Source organism: Polyodon spathula, chromosome 16 (assembly GCF_017654505.1).
Source record: "Polyodon spathula isolate WHYD16114869_AA chromosome 16, ASM1765450v1, whole genome shotgun sequence".
Classification (NCBI taxonomy): Eukaryota; Metazoa; Chordata; class Actinopteri; order Acipenseriformes; family Polyodontidae; genus Polyodon; species Polyodon spathula.
In genome coordinates this window covers 1,515,298-1,537,573 of record NC_054549.1, presented here as the reverse complement: position 1 = coordinate 1,537,573, position 22,276 = coordinate 1,515,298, and the positions used below count along the sequence as shown (strand labels likewise).

Here is a 22,276-nt window from a genome sequence, read left to right as displayed (position 1 = left end):
TGAAGACACGTTTCAAGACAAGAATGCTGCCTGATCATTTGTCACCTCTGTGGTGTATGCTACAGTAAAAAGGAAAATGCACTAAAAACATTTAATTTTAATTCCAAATAGTCTTACTATTTTCACATTGTTACCAGTTAGGCAGAATGTATTCATTTGCTTTTACTACTGTATAGGTCTGCTATACAGATTTTTATGCCTCTGTGAGGTATTTCAGTTACACTGCTCTGCCTCTGTGAGGTATTTCAGTTACACTGCTCTGTCTTTGTGAGGTATTTCACAGCTCTGAGGTATTTCAGTTACACTGCTCTGCCTCTGTGAGGTATTTCAGTTACACTGCTCTGTCTTTGTGAGGTATTTCACAGCTCTGCCACTGTGAGGTATTTCAGTTACACTGCTCTGCCTCTGTGAGGTATTTCAGTTATACTGCTCTGTCTTTGTGAGGTATTTCACAGCTCTGCCTGTGAGGTATTTCAGTTACACTGCTCTGTCTTTGTGAGGTATTTCACAGCTCTGCCACTGTGAGGTATTTCAGTTACACTGCTCTGCCTCTGTGAGGTATTTCAGTTACACTGCTCTGTCTTTGTGAGGTATTTCATACAGCTCTGCCTCTGTGAGGTATTTCAGTTACACTGCTCTGCCTGTGAGATAGAAATGGGTGAACATGCAGGATGTATAGAGGACTTTGAAACAGGTCTGCATGCAGGTATATAGGAAGACTTTTGAATAATTGCAGATATGAAAAAAGAAATATTGAAAAACAAATATTTGAAATGTACTCATTACATGAGTTTGTCATCAAATTCCTGTTGCATAACTAGTGTTTGCCAGTGACCCACTATACACAAAGGTATAACAAGAAGTAATTTAAGAGCTTCTCAGTAGGTTAATAAAAAAAAAAAAAAAGCTGCATGAAAAAAATGCTGAAAGCTGAAACGGTTCATATTTGCAAGACAGCAGTAATAATGTTGTTTATTGTATATGCTGAACATCTCATCCAAACCATATATTACATGTAAAGATTTTGCAAATGTACATATTTGACTGCAGTCAGCACTGCACTTGAGGCTAACAAGATTTTAGAGACGCATTGTCCCCCTTTTTCTAAGCAGATAGTCACAAAAGCCCCTTCATGGTTTATGAAGGTCATTTGTTTTATTTATTTTTTAAGGATATTCCACCACTTTATCCAACTTACTGTGTTACAGATAAAAGGATCCTACCCACACCCACACTGTATGCTTCATACACTCATACCCAGTGGAAAGATCCTACCCAAACCGTATGCAAACACATTCATAACCAGTGGAGGGATCCTACCCACCCTATGCTTCATACACTCTCAGCCAGTGGAGGGATCCTACCCACATTGTATGCTTCATACAAACTCACAGCTACTGGAGTGACAACACAAAGACCTAGTTGACAGCAATTCTAGAGGATTATAGAACAGAGCCCCAGCGCTACAATATTTTACTATTAAAAATCAATGGAATGGCATTGATTGAGTTGCAGTGTGTAGCTATTCCTTGACAAAATCAATATCCTAGAATACAGAAGGTAATCAAAGTAACCCAAAGATTGCTGTAGCACGTGAAACAAAAGCATACATGTTTAGCTTTTTAACAACCCCCACCTTACAAAAGTGCAGTATTAGAATAGATAGCAACGTGTTTGATGTTCTAATGTATGAAAGCATGTTCCTGTAGTAATTGAAAAATTGTTGCATTGAAAGCACTTTATTTTTTAGCAAGATATGTGACAGTACCAATTAGACTGTCAGACTAAACCAAATATATCTAACTTGTTTAACTGTGCACTGTCTTATTCCAGTTTTTATTGAATATAAAATATACATTTACTCTTTGCTGATAAATCATTCATCTTCATGTGTGGTTCACATTAAACTGAAAAGCCTAAACCCTAGTAATAGTGCAGCAGCAACAAAGACTGAAAGTGACAGGGTTTGTTTAAGATAGGATCCTTTTACCAGAAACCCAGTCGAGTGGGATCCTTAAATAACTTCAGAGCAAACGGTAAAAGAAAATGTTGGCAACTTCTCCTTTAAAACCTTATGTAGTCAATTGCAGAAATGAAATCCAGTCAGTGGTTTAAATATAGTGGTTAATGACCTGTACACCACTGCAGTTGCTAATTTCATACACGTGTGTGCTATTAGAGGCTGTTAACAGAAATGGACGTTTTTATTCAACATAATAAAACTGTTCAGTCGCCCCTTACTGCGAATCCCCTGAGTTTTTAAGAATAGACTGCATTCAAATACTTTCTTCACACCTTCAGCACTTAACACATCAAACAGGTATGCCATCTAGTGTACACTGATGAAACCAATTATCAATACAAATTCAAGATGGTATTTGTTGCAGTGAAGCAAAAGCGGATTCTCTCAGAACCTGTAAAAATATATATATTTTTAAAACCACGTGGGGCACTACACCTTTTAAATAAGATATTAAAAGACATTTGCCATTAAAATGAGAATAACCCTTATTTAACTCTTTGTTTTTTTTGTTTTTAAATCATTAATGTTTTTGAAATGTTTGCCATTCAATTTATGTAAAATACCAATAAAAACAAGGCCCCCCTCCTCCCTCGATGGCTTCTGAACAGCTTTGAAACCAAGATCGTATCATCCAGGGGTTTCGTAAACTAGAGCTTCATTCCCCAATTATCCATGACCATTAAACACTCAATAGCACTAGATACAGAAACACAAAAATAAATGCATTAAATGACAAAGACTTCTAACTGAAACACCTGTCACTGGTTTTATTAAGTTTCTTTTAGTATTTCTGAATCTTTCTGAATTACCTTATAAAGCCTCAAACCTACTTGATGTTTAAATACTGTTTAAAGAAACAAATGGAACCTGTTGATTTACTCTGTCAAACATCTGATTTAGCCACACGTCTTGTTGCTCCACTGTGACGAGATTAAGAAGTAATCTGTGTAGGGGCATGTATTCTGTAGTTTACACACGAGCACACAGCAGCAGCAGCAGCAGCAGCAATTAAATGTTCAATATAAGCCTTAACAAAAACAAGCTAGATAGTGCTTGGCAATGGCAGCAATGAGTGCGATGTTAGAACTCCTCGTGCACATTGCGAGCGTAGTCCATCAGCTTGCTCCCAGTGAAGTATTCACTGTATTTCAGGATCTCCTCCAGCTCCAGGTTATGGTTTTGATTCTCATCAGCCACTGCAATCATTTGCTTTGCTTCGTTCAGGGCATTGTATTCATTCATCGGGTCCATGTATTCCTGCAAAAGAGCAGATGTTTAAGCAGTGAAATCTAGGTGTGTAATGATACAAAGTCATTGTACGATATGTAGCACAATACACACTGAACACCCCAATAAAAAAAAATTAGCAGCATCGTTTTAATGAGGACAACATTTCTTTGTATACAAGGGCAAATTGAGAGAGAGATATCATTAAGCCCCTCGAAAACAAATACTGTATTAGAGATTTGTTCAGGTAGACAACATTGTTTGAATGCAAAAAAACGTTTCTGATTAAAAGCTAATAAAATTTCATTAAATGAACATATCAAAAAGTGTTCTGGTAAACTTTAACGCAACGGTTTTGCAGCCACAGCAGCCCAGGCCATCAAAAAAACCCACTGCACCCCAAAATTATCCTTCTGGGGGGGGGGGGGTCCCCCTGTCAAGTCGTCCGCAACCCTCCCCATTCCGTCTTTTTGGTTTTTCATTTTTTTATTAATGTGTCAGTTTGACTCTGCTGGAAATCTGTGCCAATGAAATGGAGCTTGAAGACTTGAGATGAAGAAATCGTTTGCAAAACAAACAAACAGAGTGCCCTTTGCACAGACATAACTATGTTACCAAGGGAATTCTACTTTTGTATCTGCTTGCAACATTCACCAATACATTCATTGTAACTAATCAATTAAGCATTTACATTACCGTTGCTGGGTCCTGTGTTGTCCGTGTTTTAAAACATACATAATGTTGACATTTGTAGTCACACTTCATGAATCATAAATAAGCTGGTCAATACATTTCTCAACAATTACTTGGGAGCATTTGCAAAGAGAAAGAGAAGTGTATCCAGATCACACTCCTTCCTGCACAATGCTGGGTTTGTGTTCATTGTATCCAGATCACACTCCCTCCTGCACAATGTTTTGTGTTCCCACAATTTACCACTTATTTCAATCAGAGCCCAAACATGTTTAGAAGAATTCCTTCTCTCCTGGCGAACATTCACAAATAAAAGTAAACCTCTAGCTGATTTTACCTCTTGTGTGAATACAAACATCAAACCAGTGGGGTTAGGTTGAGAAATCTATTGGACAGCACAGGTAGATGAATGTGTTTCTTGTAAACAATCCAGGGGATTCTGGAACACTCATTTAAATGAAAGGCTAGTCACACACAACACTGCCAGCACCATACCTCCAATTCCTCCTCCGTGACAATCCCATCATGGTTAGCATCAATGACTTCCTGAAATTCCTTCCTCCTCTCCCGGACCCAGTCATCATCAATATCCTGGGCCTGCTGGTTCTCCACTGTGCCCACAGGCAGTGAAATGAACTCTGAAAGGGTCAATTTTTTGTCTCCATCTTGATCTGCAAAATCCAGAAAAAAAAATGTGTCAAATTTACACACAAACATTTAGGAGCCAACAAAAGAATTTGAAATAATACACTGGATGCTATAAGTGTATGCCTACAATAGGACAGATATTTTTGGTTCCAGCTAAATTTTTAAATTTGTTACAAAACTAGACCCGACACCAAACATACTGGAGAGAGCAAGAGAAAAGCTGCCACGCAGGACTATGGAGGAACCCAACGACAACACAAACAGAGGCTTGGTGGGTCCAGCAGGCTGTATTTTCTATAAATCATTTATTTTTGTATAGAGAGGTATCACTTGATGATGCCATGTGAAATTATTCCACATGAACAATTATCAGTCAGTCAACAGAACCATATATTTAGGTTTGCAAAATAAGATTTGGAAATACTGAAACCAGACATTATAAAAAGCCAATAACCTGTTGCTCCCAGTCCTTTCACTAAACTAACCAACCCCCTCAACACAACCTGCTGCTACCAGACCTTTCACTAAACTAACCAACCCCTCCGTGTGCCCAATACTCAATATTTTATATTACAAAAATGCTTACAGCCCTGCACTGAGATGTAGAATCTGACCCTACCAACTGCAATCAAGACACTCCAGGCAGCGTGGCAGAAATCTATTGCCGGGTCACCACGCGAGACCTAAAACAACCGGTTAGAAATTCTAAATATTACTGAAGTCGCCGCTCCGGTGACTGAAGAATTGAATGAGGTCATCTTGAATTTCAGAGAAGAAACTGCTTTTCCTGGTACGCACTGTTCTGAAAAGCCGATATCAGCGCAAATCAGCAGGCTTAGATAAACAAGCGTGAGCACAGAGGGCTGTGATTGGATGGGCTGCGATTGGCTCTGGATTCTGTATTGGGGGCAGCGATTGGCTCTGGATTCTGTATTGGGGCAGTGATTGGCTCTGGATTCTGTATTGGGGCAGTGATTTCAGTGAGCTGTACTTGGATTTTATAGCTGCTGGAATTGGTTTGCTTTCAAATGTGAAATAAAATCTTTAGTATTCTTCAAATTTGTTTGGGGGAAATTTGATTATGAAAACTTTTGATAATTTTTTATTTGAGGGCCCACAATAACCTGGCGCCAGCCCTGCCGTTCTTAGTCAGGATTGATAAATAAATACACAAAGAATTACTTTTTTTTTTTTTGGTTTTGCCATTACCTGCTCTCGTACTCCAAATAAATATTACAACTGCTGTACAACCAACCAAACATTGTGTGGTTTTGAGCAATGCAAAAAGACTAGAGAGGCAGGTTATATATATATATATATATATATATATATATATATATATATATATAATTTCTCCTCGCCAAGTTCTATACAGTCACTCAATTAACAGATTGATTGATTATTGATAATTTGCTTTCATTGATTAAAAAAATTGAGGGTTCTTTCTGGAGTTGTGATTAATACTAAATTGTAATATTATTTAAAGGTATTCCTTCCCTCTTTCCTTTATAGAAGTGGGTTGCAATGTTGCTTGGTCTTAAACATAACAGCAGCAGATCTTTTATTTGTCTGACTTGTTTGCAAGTAGAATAATAACAAAAAGGCCAAATAACAATTGCATTCTTTAAGATAACAAATTATGAGCAATTACTTAATTCAAATCTACAGACATTCGCTGCATATTAGTCGACAGAATATTTGGAATGGAATTTTCAACCACCCAAGAAGTGGGGTCATTTTATAACTACTGCACACCCTGAAATGTTTTACTGCACTTACAATTTTGTTTTCATAAAATGAAAAAAAAAAAAAAAACACAGCACCAGCTGAACTTGCTCACTGGGTGTCACTCAGAGTCAACACAAACAGAAACTGTTCACTGCACATAGTTGTTGTGATATTAATAACTGAATCCAGTTGTTTGTTTTTACACTAACATAATCTCTTCATCGGTAAGGGCCAACGCAATCATACTCTACCCCGGTTTAAGAAACGGCTGATCAGTGGCATTCGGTGTGAATGACCGGGGCGCTCAATGGCGTTCTCGCTGTAGCCGACCAGGTACCTGGTACAACTTTAGGCTAATGAAAACTCTCCATTTCTTGGTTACCTCTGCACTTCCTGCGTCACTTCACCTTAGCAATGAGTTCTGTGTAACAGCAGGTCACTGGCTGAAAGCATGTCAGTCAACAGTGGAAGCAACTGATTGGTTGACAGGCAAGAAGCCAGTGAAGGGGTGGGGACAATTTCACTCTCAGTGAAATGACCCAGGAATTATGAGAGTCTAAAAGCATGGCTTGCAAATTTTAGCTTCATTTAGTGTAGTAAGAGAACAAATGAAAATTCATGTTTTCGATAACATGTTTCTTTCAAAACCGCACATTTCAGACCTATATAAATGAATGGATGTGCAGGGAAGAGACATTTCATGGAACAATTTTGTTAGCTACAATTACTTTAAGTGACAGTTAGATTTTAACATTATCCTTGAGAAACCCCTACAAAGTGTCAGAGTCACTTTCCTGGCACCAGTGCTGCATTTATAAGAGAGGACCTGAAACAACTTTCTAAAGCAACCTACCCAAGTCCCGGACAATCTCTTTCACCATGAACTTCAGCATGCCGCGGCTGTGCTCGGGATGCAGGAACGACAGGAACTCCTCCTCATTCAGCAGCTGGTCAGCAGGGGGATTATCTGCCTGAAACCAGCGGTCCTTCAGGTTCTCCAGAACCTCCTGGGCTGAAAACAACAAGAACACAGACACTTCTATTCAGCAACGGGGCTTCATCTCGTCAGCTCCACAGCTTTGTGGATCACTAACCAGGGCACCCATAAAGCAACTCATTGTAAGTTTGAACTTTTCATTTTTGTATCCATGCTGGACTGTATGTATATCCAGAGCAACATAGTTTCAGTGCAGTCGTATTTACTTTTTACAACACCCGTTAAGAGATCTAGCTTTGATTCAAACCCAGGGAAAGTCATCCTCTGAATTCATGGTTCGATTAAGGCTTAAAGCACTTTCTTTTTCAGAACTATACTTGTTATCTAAACAGAACACCCCATGAACTTGCATGGAGTGCTGTGGTTATTTCACTCATAAGAAAAAACAACCCACTTCACCTATTTGGGGGTGCTTGTTGGTTATTAGACTATCCCCATTCGTAGAACAACCATAGTACTCCATGAATGTGTATCAACTAATAGTCCAAACCAGCTACCCTGATTCAGCTACTGTCTAAAATGAAACACATACATTTTACTATTAGAAACAGATCTTAATCTTAAAAGTCTTTGTTGCAAAACTAGAGGTTTTCTCCCCCCCAGGGATATTTGCTCTTCAAGCTTCCGCTCCTGCCTGCATTTGAAGGATCTGTCCACGTGGTGCACCATCGATGTCAATGAGATTGCTGTGTAAATGCAAGTTATAGAATCTGAATTTTCAGGATTCAAGATTTCCAGTGTTTTCATTCATTATTAAACCAAAGCACTTAGAGAAGGACCTGGACATGTCTATTTCAGTGGATGAGCGCTGAACAATTACAAATGCAGCTCATACAGTTCTACAGCTCTGACCTGTGGTCATCAAGGGTAAGAAGTCTGCGGACTGAACTTCAAACAACTGAAAAGATCCTGGGGCCTCTATTCAGACCTGACAGGCATCACTCCCTGTAACTGTTTGAAGAAAATTGCATTTGCTATACTTTCAGCTATATACTTACTTACAGGTCCATTTGCTTTGTAAGCAGATATTTCCACACTTGAAGCTTGACCTCTGTCCTTCTCAAAGCCGACTGACACTGGTAAGTTTGCTTTCTAACTTCTATGCATTAAGTTTTTTTACCATCACAAGCTATTAATATAATTTCAGTTTTGTCAACAGCAATAGCATGCATAACCTCTAATTTGGGAGAAAGAAAAATCAATCCGGCACACCACCATTAAAAGATTGCTAACCTGACATATTATACTGGATGCATAGTTAGGCAAATCGACGCATACAAATACGAAGGTGGATGAAACCACGGCATGGCATTTGAACTTAGAAAGCTGCTGTAGAATCGCCACCTTACTTCCCCAGAGCCTCCCATATTGCATGAGCTTAGCTGTGCAAGGCAAACCTAAGTGATAATAATCAAACTAATTTTCTTTTCGATAATAGCATAGTTATATGCTACAACATTGCTCTGACATCACGATATGCATTGTAGCAATGTAACATGCAATACAGTATTAATGACAAATGTTAATTTTGTTAATCAAAACTTCTTGCAAAAATACAAACATGCCAGTTGTTGCAGTTTAATGATTCTTAGTTTACCCGCACAGCATTATTACTGCCTCAAGAAAAATTAAAAACATGAATCAATGCATACGACACATGGAAAATAATAAGCGTCAAAGTCTTGATATCTAGAGAACAGGTCAGATTTCTGGGGTCATGTGGTTAGCTGCAGTCACTTTAAATACTTGACTACTTACTTTCTTCATCAATTTTCAGCTCTTCGTTGTTTTTTATCTTTTCCACAACCTCCTTCTCGTTGAATCCTTTGCTCGCCAAAAACTTGATTCGATATTCATCCCAAGCAACATGGCCTGGAAACATTAAATAAAAAGGAATTCATACGTAACTGTTTAAACATTAGCCAAGTGTTAAACTTTTACAATGTTTCTTGTCAGAAATATGTAGGTCAAATACAGGTGTTAGCCTTAGTGTTGTTTTACATAGTAGCAAGCGTATACCTATTTATTTCATATTCCACATTTACTTCAAGACTTTTTCATATAGTTACATGTTGAACATACATCAGAATTTAACGTCACTAATATAATTCAATGCAAAAACTGTACAAGGCAGACTTATGTATATCTGAGCCTTACTTTCATGTTACATTTCTCACAAATTAGCCTGTCATAACAATACAGTTTAAATGTTATTCAGACAGCATACCACATCCAAGGTTTTTTTTTTTTTTTTTTTTTTTTTTTTTTTTTTAAGTATTAAAAATACTTGTCTAAAGATCAGCATTCTGCCATGTCCCCAATCATGATCTTTCAACTTCTATTAAGTATATAACCCATAAAATCCAAACATGTTCTCAAAATCCCAATAACGTAGTCCACATTATCTTCTTACAGTTCAGATACATATCGTTTTATATTAATCTAATTAAATAAAATGCAATCTATTCATGTCCCTCACTCCACTGTCAACCCTGTTACTATGATGAAACGCCTCTATAAAAAAAAAAATTGTACTATTCCAAGTCATGTGATTCCAAGGAAGCGACATCATTTGCCCATCATGAAGACAATGGTGCAAACAAGTAAGTTGCTCATCTTTTAGACAATTTTAGAAAATGTTTTATATTGTTTGACGCAAGGGGACGAACGTACTACGTCATCCCTGTTACCCTCAATTTATGCAGAAAATCATGACATTTTATTACATTTAAAATGTGATCAATAGAATAATTTGATCCCTTTCTTAATGCACAACACGTGCTCCCATTACCTTTACCACATGGAGAGTAAAGGCCGACCTTAGCTTTTAACATCAACCCTGTTACATTTTCCAGAGTAACATGGTTGACAAATACATGAAAATTACACAAAAAAGTTAGTGTATACAGGAAAATGGGCGTAAAACAGGAGAAGTACAAAAAAAGGTACCATAGTTTACTGAGCAAAACTATCTCCACACTCAAAAGTTAAGCACATGCTAAGAAATGTTTTTGAAAATTCAACAATCAGAAAAACCCTCCTTTACCACAATGCATTGCATTAGGCAGAAATATCAACATTAAAGAAAACAAAGAGAGAAGCAGTTCATGGCAAAAATGGCTATTGGGAAGATAGTCAAGAAATATAGGCTGCAGAAATTTGCACAGAATGCCACTGGTTTCTATAGAAGGAGGTATAAGAATTTTGAAAAAGATCCATATACCTTTTCAAGGCAAAGGAGCAACCATTTCACAGAAGATTTCAAAGGGAGTGCGAGATCCTTTCATGTAACGGATGATGCAAGTCGCGTGATGACAGGGAAGAAACAAACGAAGGAATCTATGAAAAAGACCTAGGAGTTTTTGTTGACTCAGAAATGTCTTCATCTAGACAATGTGGGGAAGCTATAAAAAAGGCTAACAAGATGCTCAGATACATTGTTGAAAGTGTTGAATTTAAATCAAGGGAAGTAATGTTAAAACTGTACAATGCACTAGTAAGACTTTATCTTGAATATTGTGTGCAGTTCTGGTCACCTCGCTATAAAAAAGATATTGCTGCTCTAGAAAGAGTGCAAAGAAGAGTGACCAGAATTATTCCGGGCTTAAAAGGCATGTCATATGCAGACAGGCTAAAATAATTGAATCTGTTCAGTCTTGAACAAAGAAGACTACGTGGCGACCTAATTCAAGCATTCAAAATTCACACAGCTCTGACAGTGTCGACCCAAGGGACTTTTTTGACCTGAAAAAAGAAACAAGGACCAGGGGTCACAAATGGAGATTAGACAAAGGGCATTCAGAACAGAAAATAGGAGGCCCTTTTTTACACAGAGAATTGAGGGTCTGGAATCAACTCCCCAGTAATGTTGTTGAAGCTGACACCCTGGGATCCTTCAAGAAGCTGCTTGATGAGATTCTGGGATCAATAAGCTACTAACAACCAAACGAGCAAGATGGGCCGAACGGCCTCCTCATTTGTAAACTTTCTTATGTTCAAACCAAAACGCAAAAAAAGGTCAAAATGCAAAAACAGTTCCTTGTTGACATACTTAAAAACCTGCACAGGAAGTTCTTGTCAGAAAATGCCAACAAGCAATTTTTTTATTCACTCTTTTGCCACCACTGTCCGTTTTGGGTTGTGCATCCAATCTCTGATTGGGACACTTGCATGTGCAAATTGCATGAAAATTTTATTTTGTGGTCGACAAGCTACATCAGATAAAGCTGGTTACCAACTCCAACCTTGAGAGCTTAACAGACTAGTTCTGCTGTGACCCTTCAAAGAAAGAATGCATGTGTGAAGAGTTCAAACTGAAATACTACCCATTGGTCAATCCATATGACGCTTCATCCCATACTTCATATACCCAGTGGATAACAGAGGAGAAAGACAGAGCAAGAGCACAGAATAACAAATAAAACAAAGGGCCTTTCAAAATAACACTAAAGAAAGAGATTGAGACCTCTTTGGAGGGTCTCATCGAGGTGTTCAATTACCTGCTGAACAAATTCAAGAAACACCTCTTCAACATAAAGCAGCAATTCACCTACTGCAGAGCGCTGCAGAGAAGCATGTCTCCACAAGTGTATAACATATCTGGACTTCTCAGAGAACTACTCCTGCAAATACAGCTCTGTAATTCAAGCTGTGCATTTTGGTGCTTCCCATCAACAAGCAACGCTGCACACTGGAGTACTGTATATTGGAGAAAACGCAGACCCCGTCTCCTTCAGTACCATCTCCCCATCCAAACAAAAAGGGTCCGCCTGCAATTTGGCAGCAGTTAAACCCAGTACTTGATTATGTGCAAACCAACCACCCAGCAGTGTCAATTGTGCACTTCTTTAGTGATGGCTCCGGTACTCAGTACAGGAAGAAAGAATTTCTTCCTGTACAGTACAGAGTTGAAAAAGAAAGGTTTCAAAGCAGGAACATAGAACTTCAAGGCAAGCAACGTCAAAGGTGCACCTGATGGAGTTGGGGGGGTGCTGAAGAGATTAGCTGATCAGCTCATTGGCAAAGGGTGTGACATACCAAGTGCACATGAGCTCTTCAAAGCTCTGCTTGAGACAGGCACAACTGTCAGGCTCTTTTATGTGAACAGTGAAACGATTGACAGTGCAATGAAAAACATGCCAGCCAACATTCTGCCTGTTCCATCAACAATGCGGATACTTCAGATCGTGACACTTGCCCAAGGTCAGCTGATCTACCGTGATGAGCTGCATGTGCGCTATAAAGCAGACACCTGATTGCAGGTGTTTCAATACTCAGCACTTTAGCTTCAACAAGGAGCCAACAACTGCATCCCTGTCAGAGGAGATTCACTGGCAAAATACAGAGGTTCTTGGAAAGTGTTGCATACAAGTACGACAATGAGCTCTACCCAGGAATAATCCTGGCCACTGATGAGAGTCATGCACAGGTCAAATGCATGCATCATGCTGGAGTAAATAGATTCTTCTTGGCCAGCTCAAGAGCATACGATATGGAACATATTTGATCAGATCATTCGCTTAATTCCACCTCCCCTGCCGGTAACTGCACGCCATGTCAAAATTCAGAGAGACATATGGTCTGAGCTTGTTGGGTAGATCTTTGTCCACAGTAGTTCATCTGAATATATTAGGCCATGTGGTGACTTAAAGACTGACTGGTGACTTTATGAGCTTAAATGTGACTCAGGTAACTGTGATTTTGTTTTTATGATCATTTGCCAAAACTATTAAAAGAATGTATAAACTAACAAATTGAAAGCAACAGACTAAGTTTTAAGAAAGTTTTTCGAATGCATTTATCTTTATATATCAAATAACAGTTTGAAGTTTGTGAATTAAGTAACAGTTGAAAATTTAAGGGGTTTTAGAACTTATGAATATTATGCTTTTGGTGTTATGTTTAAGCATGTTTTTAATAAAAGCTTAATTGTTTCACTTGATTTCTTGTTCTCCTTGTGTCTGTTACCTTAGGTCCCTGCCTATAAAAAGCTGGAAATACTAAATTTGAGTAAGAGTGATTAAACTAACCTATTTTGTCCCCGTCAACCCTGTGTGAACCCTGTCAGTTGTTAAGATTTTATTGAAATTGTAGGATGACAAATAACAAGTGTACATGTTTGTATTTGTAAATAAAGTAGACAGCAATGATCCAACCTGAAAATTCGGGTGCAATTCTCCTAGCAAAATGTGAGTGCGATTGACGTGCGAAATCTAATTCTATGGCTTAATCATTAGGAAAAAAGTTTTTTTATTTGTGTTTTTTTAATATTCATATTTTGCAAATAAACTTAGTGTAACAAGGGACAGTATGTATAACAAAATGCTGGAGTTATTATAAATATGTAATGAAATCAATTTCAAACTTATGTAAATGTCTGTAACAGGGTTGACATTACATACAGAAGATGAAGAGATAAATTGCTCTAATTAAGAGAATTTAACATCCTGAGATGGCATGATACCTTTTTCTGAAAGTTTAACATGTCCTTTTTCTGACAATGTTAAAAAGGTGGAAAATAATGTAAAAAAAGAAAATCAACTTCTCAAAATCTAAAATGTCCTCTGTTGGTCGAATGACCCAACTATACTGATACCTTCCTGAGCTGCAAGAGACTGGCGCAATAATACATGCAACTGGGAAGCAGTTACTAATGTGCAGGGCAGCCTGACAACACAGCTTTGTTTATGGGTAGCACAGGGCTTAGCAGGCGTGCCAAGCGAGTTCTAGCACAGCTATGGCCAAAGGCTTTGCATCACCCTACAGAATTAACTAATTCTGATTCAAAAGGTTGAATGAAACCTGCAGAATGTTACGTTAACATATTGAATTACACACTTCTTTGTAGTTTTCTATATACCTAACTGACGCATTTAAAAATGGGAAATTTCAAAATCTAACACTTAATTTTTTTTCGATATCATTTTGCAGTTTCTATGATTATAGGATGTTAAGTAAAAGATCTAAATTATGTTAATATATTTATTTATTTTTAGTTAAATACTCTCCTAAAATTCTAGGCGCTGCTAAACCTTTGCAGGTGGGACTCCATTTGCATAACCATCTAATCAGTCATGCGAGGTTCAGCCCACTACTCAAAATAATATACCAAAGGGATGCTTTTATGTAAATACAAATAGTTCTTTTAACTTTTAAAATGTATCTTCCACATATCTAATAAGGGCTATTCAATTAAGACAAGGATTTTGCTACCTTAAAAAGAGCAATTAAGAAAAATAAATAAGAGGTGGCTCCCGAGTGGTGCATCCGGTAAAGGCGCTCCGCGTGGAGTGCAGGATGCGCCCTATAGGCAGGAGATTGTCAGCTCAAGTCCAGGGTATTCCACTGCCGACCGCGGACGGGAGTTCTCAGGGGGCGGCGCACAACTGGCCAAACGCCACCCGGGTGGGGAGGGCTCAGGTCGGCCAGGGTGTCCTCAGCTCACCATGCACCAGCGACCCCTGTAGATAGGCCGTGTGAACTATGCATCAGATGCAGAGCCACTTACATCTCACTCAAAAGACAGAGCACAAGGAGATTAAGTGACTTGCTCAGGGTCACACAGTGAGTGAGCCAGGATTTGAACCGGGGACCTCCTGGTTACAAGCCCTTGTCTATGAAGTACTATTCCCGCAGTACCATGCCTAACAATAAGATAAAATGGACTGTAGAATGAAATGCCAAGTTAAAAATGGATATAGGAGCTGAGGAGGAGACAAGAATAGAAAGGCAGTTTTGCTTTCAAATTCAACAACAAATACACTGCTTTCACACTGACACCCTGTGAATGTTTTGTTTTATTTGTATGTGCCAGTTTGAAGTATGCTTGTACCATTATTAGATTAGTGCCCATTACTAAAATACATTTTAAAAAACTAAATCTATATATACACATTTATCTAGGGGCAGCGATTCCAAACAATTTCTATAATAGGTCTGGCCTACTGAAATTCGATCTGAGCTACCTCAGCAGGACAGTAAACTGCTGATAAAGGCTGCTCACATTGCCCAATAACATCTAATTACAGAACTGGGCTGTCAAACTACATGCATCCTACTGTAAATTGATCCAACTCCAGGAGAATCACTGTGAGATTGCAATTGCTGTGCATTAGGTCATATCATTCTAAAGGTCCACTGCCACCATGCTCCACAGTGAAAAATCACCTTTAAACATTTACAGACACAGCAGTTTTAGTCTTATAAAGAATCAGTTTTACTAGCATGAATTCAAGATATTTCAAATACAACTAACTGGTAACGCTGGTCTGACTGCAGCCAGGCTATTGAAGCGAGTTTGAACAACATGTGATTAGGTACCACGAAGCAGCAGCCTTTCGTCTGTATCCAAACTGAAGTATAAATACAATCAATAGCAGAAGGGTGGCCTGGGAATATTGCTTGTGCCAATAGGAGGTTCCTGGTGTATGCGTTTCTAAAGTCTGCCACACATGGGGCACGATGCAGCACTGCTATGTGACAAAAATAACAGAGCCTACTCTTCCGATAGAAACTTTTCACACTCTAGACAATAACACGACTGGGTCGACGCTGCACCCTATTTATTGTGAATATGTAGCACGATCACAGCTCTACCAGGAAACATCATTCATTACACCTTCATACAGCTCTGTGCATTGGTCTTTATTTTTAAAATAGATAACTAGCCAAAACCAGGATTACTAATCTTGATCATGCAGTGTGGACAGGGGCTTAACATCAGTCTAAAGAGTACAATTCTGAAAGATGATGTTTCAATCCCTTACCATCACCATCAGGGTCAACAGCTCTAAAGTTCAGTTTGTTCTCCTTCACCGCCTCCTGGAAATGCTCCTCAGTCTTCTCCATGATCCATCGCTGCATCTCCTTGGCACTGACACTCTTATCCTTATTGATATCCACCCTGCACACAGGTTAACAAACACCACATGTGTATCTTGATCTGGTACCAGGACATTTTAAAAGTATACAAGGGCAAGGATAGTGCTGATATTCATTTCAAAAGGTATGATGACATCTATTACTTGGACTATAACTAGGAAATCATTCACCAGTCAGATACTAAACTCAGTTAAAATCTTCAAATTAGTATCGGTCAACCTTTCCTAATATTTAAATACAATCATGCAGATCAAGGAGGAAGAAGACAGACAAAAGGCCAGGGTCAGATATCATTGGTAGATTACTGACTACTAGAATAAGTGACTTCAGCACTGTGTGCACAAAAGAAACCGGATTGACAATTCAACCAGCCACATGACTGGAGGTGCCCAGCAATCACCTTTCAGAAACAAAGTGTGTAAATTAGAATGACATACTTGGAGAAAATGTCTTTCAGTTTCTTCCTGTTTTTCCTGGGCTCTGAATCTTCTTCAAATTCCTCCAAGTCTTTACCCAGAAAGACTTCCTGGTGGAAATCTTTATTCAGGTGACCGTCCATCTCCATCTTCAACCCATTCAAGTGGTCCGGAGGCAGGATCTCGTTCTCCTCCTTGCTGTTCGGGGATTTGTCTTTATGAGCTGACATATTGGCTGGCCTTGCATTGACATCCATCATCAGAAAGATTAACAGCAGGGCCAGGTAGACTGAGCCCAGCCGGATAAGCAGTGCTTTTCCTAAGATCATTGTTGCTCTGCTGCACGGAGGAGATCCTCAACTATATTTTGATTACTGTGTACTGCCTGAGGGGGGAAAAAAAAGCTGCAATTAAAACATATTTTATACAGATACAATCCACCACTTCTAACACATTGTAAAACACACACATCTTAAAGGAATGAACCGACTGAAATCTTTAAAATCTTAAAAGGAGTTGACAAAGTTAACCCGAACCAATACTATAAATGCAATACAAAATCCAGGATCAGATGGAAATTAGGTGGAGAGACATAGGACAGGAGACACTTCTTCACACAGAGAGGGGTGAGGGTATGGAATGGCTGACCTAATCATGTTGTTGAGGCTGAAATCACTTGGATCCACAAAGACGCAACTTGACAAAGTTTTGAGATCAATCAGCTACTAGGAAACAGACAAGCATGGGCCAAATGGCCTTCTCTTGTTTGTAAAAATATCAGCTATTGTTCCACTTGAAGAGAAATCTGAAAACCTTACCTAGCCTGTATTCTATTGTGAGTTACGGGAGGTGTGTCAAATGATTATACACAGTTATTCTGCAATTTTTTTTTTTTTTTTTTAAATGTCAGTGACCTTATTTTTAACATTGTATTGTGATCGACCTTTTTTCTCATGGATTAAAATAGTGACGATTAGCTGCCAAAGGTAGGCACAGGTACCTGAAAACCTAGGTTCCAAGGCTGAGGCGATGCATTCTATCGTTTGACAACTATTGACAGTCAAGCCTGTGCATCATTTTTCTGTAAAGTGTTTATTTTTTATTAACTTTGGAATCGTCAATTCGTTTTTGTATTAAGTGCCGATTTTCTTTGCTCCCCTCAGGTCTAACTCTCTGAATCTGCATGCAATTGAGCTTGTCTTCTCCCCCCTGCCCTACCCACCCCTTGTGAGTGTTTACTGATGGGATTGCATCTGTGTAGGAGTCTTCAAAGTGACAGAGAAAGTTAAAATTACAATTACTGTATCTACAGCTACAAATACAATGCCTTCCCATGTTTGGTAATTATTTTCTAAAGTAAGACAGCAAGAAAGTAAAAAGTAAAGAAAGTAATGTTTGGGATACTCCGGTAACACAATTAATCTGCGTGACCATTTAATGAGATGGCACCCTACAAAACCTGCATTTACATCTGAACTACCTCGCAGTAAACATGAAGAAAAACAACCACGATCGTTCCAAAAGTTGTATCTTTGGTCTGAAGTAGTAAGCATCCTGGCAACATCTGTCCCTAGTGAGCAGGTTATTCAGTAATGCTGGGCAGCTTGTAAGAAAGTGGCAGTCATCGCTTACATTAAAACAAAATGGACACTATTATGTTCCTTAACACAATTAAAATATAAGCCATGGACAACACTCTTCTTACTAAACTGCCGTGGGCAGCAATTTCTTTTTTGGAGAACAATAGATTAGGTATTGCCCCAGTCTTACGAGGTTCCTGCCCATTGACTCAAGGAAGATTATGATGAGGTTGTATAATGCACTAGCAGTGCTGCACATACTATGTTCAGTTCCACTAATTACATTATCAAAGGTACACTGCAGCCCTGGAGCAGAGCAAACAGACCGATCCTAGACCTTAAAGGAGTGTGCTTCCAGGACAGGCTGAGGAACCTGGAACAAAGAGGAATCAGGGGGGACTTGAATGAAGATCAAGAGAATTGACAAAGCACAGCACTGCACTGTGCTGCAACCAGGACCAGCGTATTGATCCGGAGAGTGTGGAGATAGACTCAGGGCAGAGACTAATAGCACAATCTGTATCAGTAAAACACTTATTTATGTTTAAGTCAGTTTACCTGGTAAAGCTGTTTTTGCAGATGAGTCAAAGCAGTAGTTGCTGTGTGCTGCCACCTCCTGTTCAAAGCAAATAAGCTATTATATTATCATGACTTTGATGTTAGCACACAGATTCCTGCTACTGTCTGTGTTTAAAACATCACCAAATGATTACAGTAAATAATATTCCCTGTAGAGCAAGATGTCATTTAGCAACTTTAAAACAGCTACAAAACACTGAGGTGCTTTTATAGACTGCAAGGGAGTGCAGCTGAAGTGCCATTAAAAGGCAGGGAACATTTTGGAAAATATCCAGTTGTTACTGGATGCAAACTCCTGACCATTTCTGATCCCCAGATCCCCTTGCTATCCCATGCTACAGTAAATCTTAACAAGCATGTCCCTCACCACTGCTGTCAATTCAAAATATGAGCCATCAGTAACACCAGGGTTATCACCATTATCTATATCCACTGTATCAACTTGTAAAAATACAGACAAACAGGGGACCTCTATAGACCCGCTCAGATTCTGATACTCTTCATTATCTGTGTCCAGTTTCGTAACATTGGACAGTTCTCCAGATGGACAGACAGCCTCCTGTACGCCCAGATTAAAATAAACTCAATAACTTGCCAAAGGTCCTTAGCAAGACACTAGACAAGTGGTTTTCTAGATATATTTAAAAATCTAAGTGGACAGACAGCTTACATAAAAGCAGACATTCTGAGCCATTCAATCTGAGTTAAAGGTGCTGGGCAAGCAGAGGATGACTACAGTGAGACCCAAGTAAAAACAGACTACTATTCAAAAGGGTCATAAAGAGTCTGGAGAATGGCTCCATCCCATTACCTTTTTATTTTCTGTGGATTCTTGAATAATAACTACTCAGCTTCCCAGCAGTGCTCTCAAAATGAACAGCAAAACTGTGCATCATTCACTGCTCAATGATGACTGTCAACGGTTTACTTCCTCAAATAGTCAAGCAAAGAAACATTGCATTATTTATGGTGGCACTATTTCCTCATTTTTTGCAGACTATGTTTAAGCATACTGCTGAAAATGTTTGGCTATAGCTAAAGCAACAATCATTTTCAAACACAGATGTTGGACCACATTCATAAAAACTAAGTCTCTTAGATTAAACAGGGATTTGGAAAATTAAAATAAACTTAAAGTTGATAAGAGGTTTCATGAACTTCAAACTTGATTTAATTAAGCAAAAAGTTAATTTAAACTGTGGAACAAAGCATTCCTCAAATAGTATGTCCCGTTCGAGTTAGGTTTTGGCGTGCCATTAACAAGGTATTTGTACACATACATGTAGGAATATACAAAAGTAACAGCATCTTTCAAAATAGTTTCCGCCTCATCCAGCAAAATGTAATGAATGGGTCACCATGAATGAATCTGAATAATATCCATACTAGACACTGTTCTCTTATCTGGAGTTTTGTGATTACACTTGTTTCTTATGCATGTCCTATTACAGGACTAACGTAACGTCACACACTGCATTACACAATACTAAGAGAGTTCTACAGTAATCTTAACCATATTTCTTAGGCTTTTGAAAGTGGCCACGCCGAATCGATAGCAGCAGGTCATTTATCTTGAATACTATATTCAGAATTGAATGTAAATATAACGACTTGCTATGTTGTGGGTCTACATAGATCTTGCTTCTTCAAGAACTAGAACATCCCCCCATTTTTGATGGCCTATTTCACTACTGATATTTAACACTTAGTTCCTGGTTAATACACGATTGGTGACTATTAAAACACTGTGTTTGAATGGGAAGTTGGAGTTAGGAACAAATGATATATGATCTGTACTTGACAAAGCCGTGGTACTTGACAAAATGTCCATGATGTCTGAACGTTAACTCCGTTTTGTTTGTTTTTTTTCTTCACCCTTTCCAGTACAAAGGAAACAAGTCTGCGTGATTTAACTACACGTCCACAGAACAATAAGCAGACAAACGCGCACATTTCGATCACGCCGGTGGCATAATAAAAACGCTGGTACATTTTAAAACGACAAAATAATATGCAACAGATACAGAAAGCACTACTACGAATAACCCTACCTGTTTAACGCGTCCTCAATGGCGCAGGCGCGTAGGCAGGTACTGCTGTGCTTGATCGGAGCTCTGCCCTAGCTGCTATGCATGGCATGCAAACAGACAGTATTGCTCAGCTTGTTGCGATGGATGTTGTTAATCCTGTACACGTGGCTATTCCGCTGATGTTATGGACGAGCCCCTCCCCTCTGTGCGGAATCCTATCTCACCACATTAACAGAGACGAGACGAAGCACCTCTGGCACAGGTCTGGTGTCCCAGGTTTATGACACGGACCCCGACCTTCTGCGCATGTGGTGCTTGATCTGTCCTCTATGAGCTTCATTTTATGACGTAATTAGTAATAACATTTGTTCTGCGCATGTAATCGTTTACAGTTTTATCAAAAGCAGCTGTGGGCATTTATTCTGAACCATATAGATGATTGCTAAGCCAGTCATCATGTATTATTATTATTTTATTTATTATTATTATTATTATTATTATTATTATTATAATAATAATAATAGATTACTTTTTCGTTTAAAGGCATTTCAGGTTATAAGGAGAGACGAATCGAGTTCAGATTTGCCGATGACTTTTTCAATTACAGACAGTGTAAGGAGAAGCGAATATATTTAAGATTTGCGATTGCTTTTTCATTGATTTCAATTAACATGAAGAGAAAATAGAGCATACCCGTTTAGTAGTTTTAGTTAAATTACATCAAGTGAGCTTTAAATCGTTTTAACAACCTCACAAAAGTTTTAGCCACGGAGGAACGTTCCTATTCACACTATCATGAAAAAGTACATGAAAATCAGCTTTAAGTAGTTTTAGCCACCTTAAAAAAAGTTTTAGCCACCTCAGGACTGACCAACATGACCTTAAAAAAATGGTGCATGCAGGAGGTATAGAGTCCCCGTTTCAGCGGCTATCTTGGGGAGGACAGCTATACAGGTGTAGGGTATAGCAGATTAAAGGGGCAGGGCTTGGTACATATTAGGGAACTGTGTAGAGGGGTCTGGTGGTTCAGTCATGGGAGATTGGAGCAGGAGCAGACCATGGTCACCTCAGTGTTGACAATTGTTTTCCTAGGAGGATTAGGAACTGCCACAGGATGGAGAGCCAAGGCTGCCATAGAGGCAGAGACACTGTGCTTTTTGTATGTACTTGCTGTGCACTAGTACTACTCACTACCACACCCCACCACAACAACACTTAGGCAAGGATTTGTATATTGCTTATTATAACATTCAATACATGAAAATATACTCACACAATACAAACACTTTATAACAATACAAATCACTACGTAATACAACTCAATACATAACCCGGAAACGTCAGGGAGAACTTTCCACAGTTAGTACACACAGGAATTTCTCCCATTTTAGTGGTAATGCTCAGAAAGTGGAAGCACCTCCTGCATTCCACACACAGCACTTGCTTGTCTTCCTGTGATTAATCTCCTTTGCATC

General features: G+C 38.8%; 1 protein-coding gene across 2 annotated transcripts; it reads right to left on the bottom strand.

Moving 5' to 3' along the window:
* Positions 1–945: 945 nt before the first annotated feature.
* LOC121328763 (45 kDa calcium-binding protein) lies at positions 946–21,096 on the bottom strand. Of its 2 annotated transcripts, XM_041273804.1 has the most exons (8): positions 20,823–21,096; positions 18,751–18,808; positions 16,634–16,997; positions 16,082–16,218; positions 9,075–9,188; positions 7,173–7,331; positions 4,439–4,614; positions 946–3,280 (listed from the first exon to the last, which is right to left on the bottom strand). In XM_041273804.1, the coding sequence occupies exons 3-8, from the start codon at positions 16,939–16,941 to the stop codon at positions 3,104–3,106; spliced, it is 1,071 nt and encodes a 356-aa protein (XP_041129738.1). In that variant the 5' UTR covers positions 16,942–16,997; positions 18,751–18,808; positions 20,823–21,096; the 3' UTR covers positions 946–3,103. The 2 variants fall into 2 exon arrangements, with proteins under 2 accessions (XP_041129738.1, XP_041129739.1); XM_041273805.1 differs by lacking the exon at positions 18,751–18,808.
* Between the last annotated feature and the right edge of the window lie 1,180 nt (positions 21,097–22,276).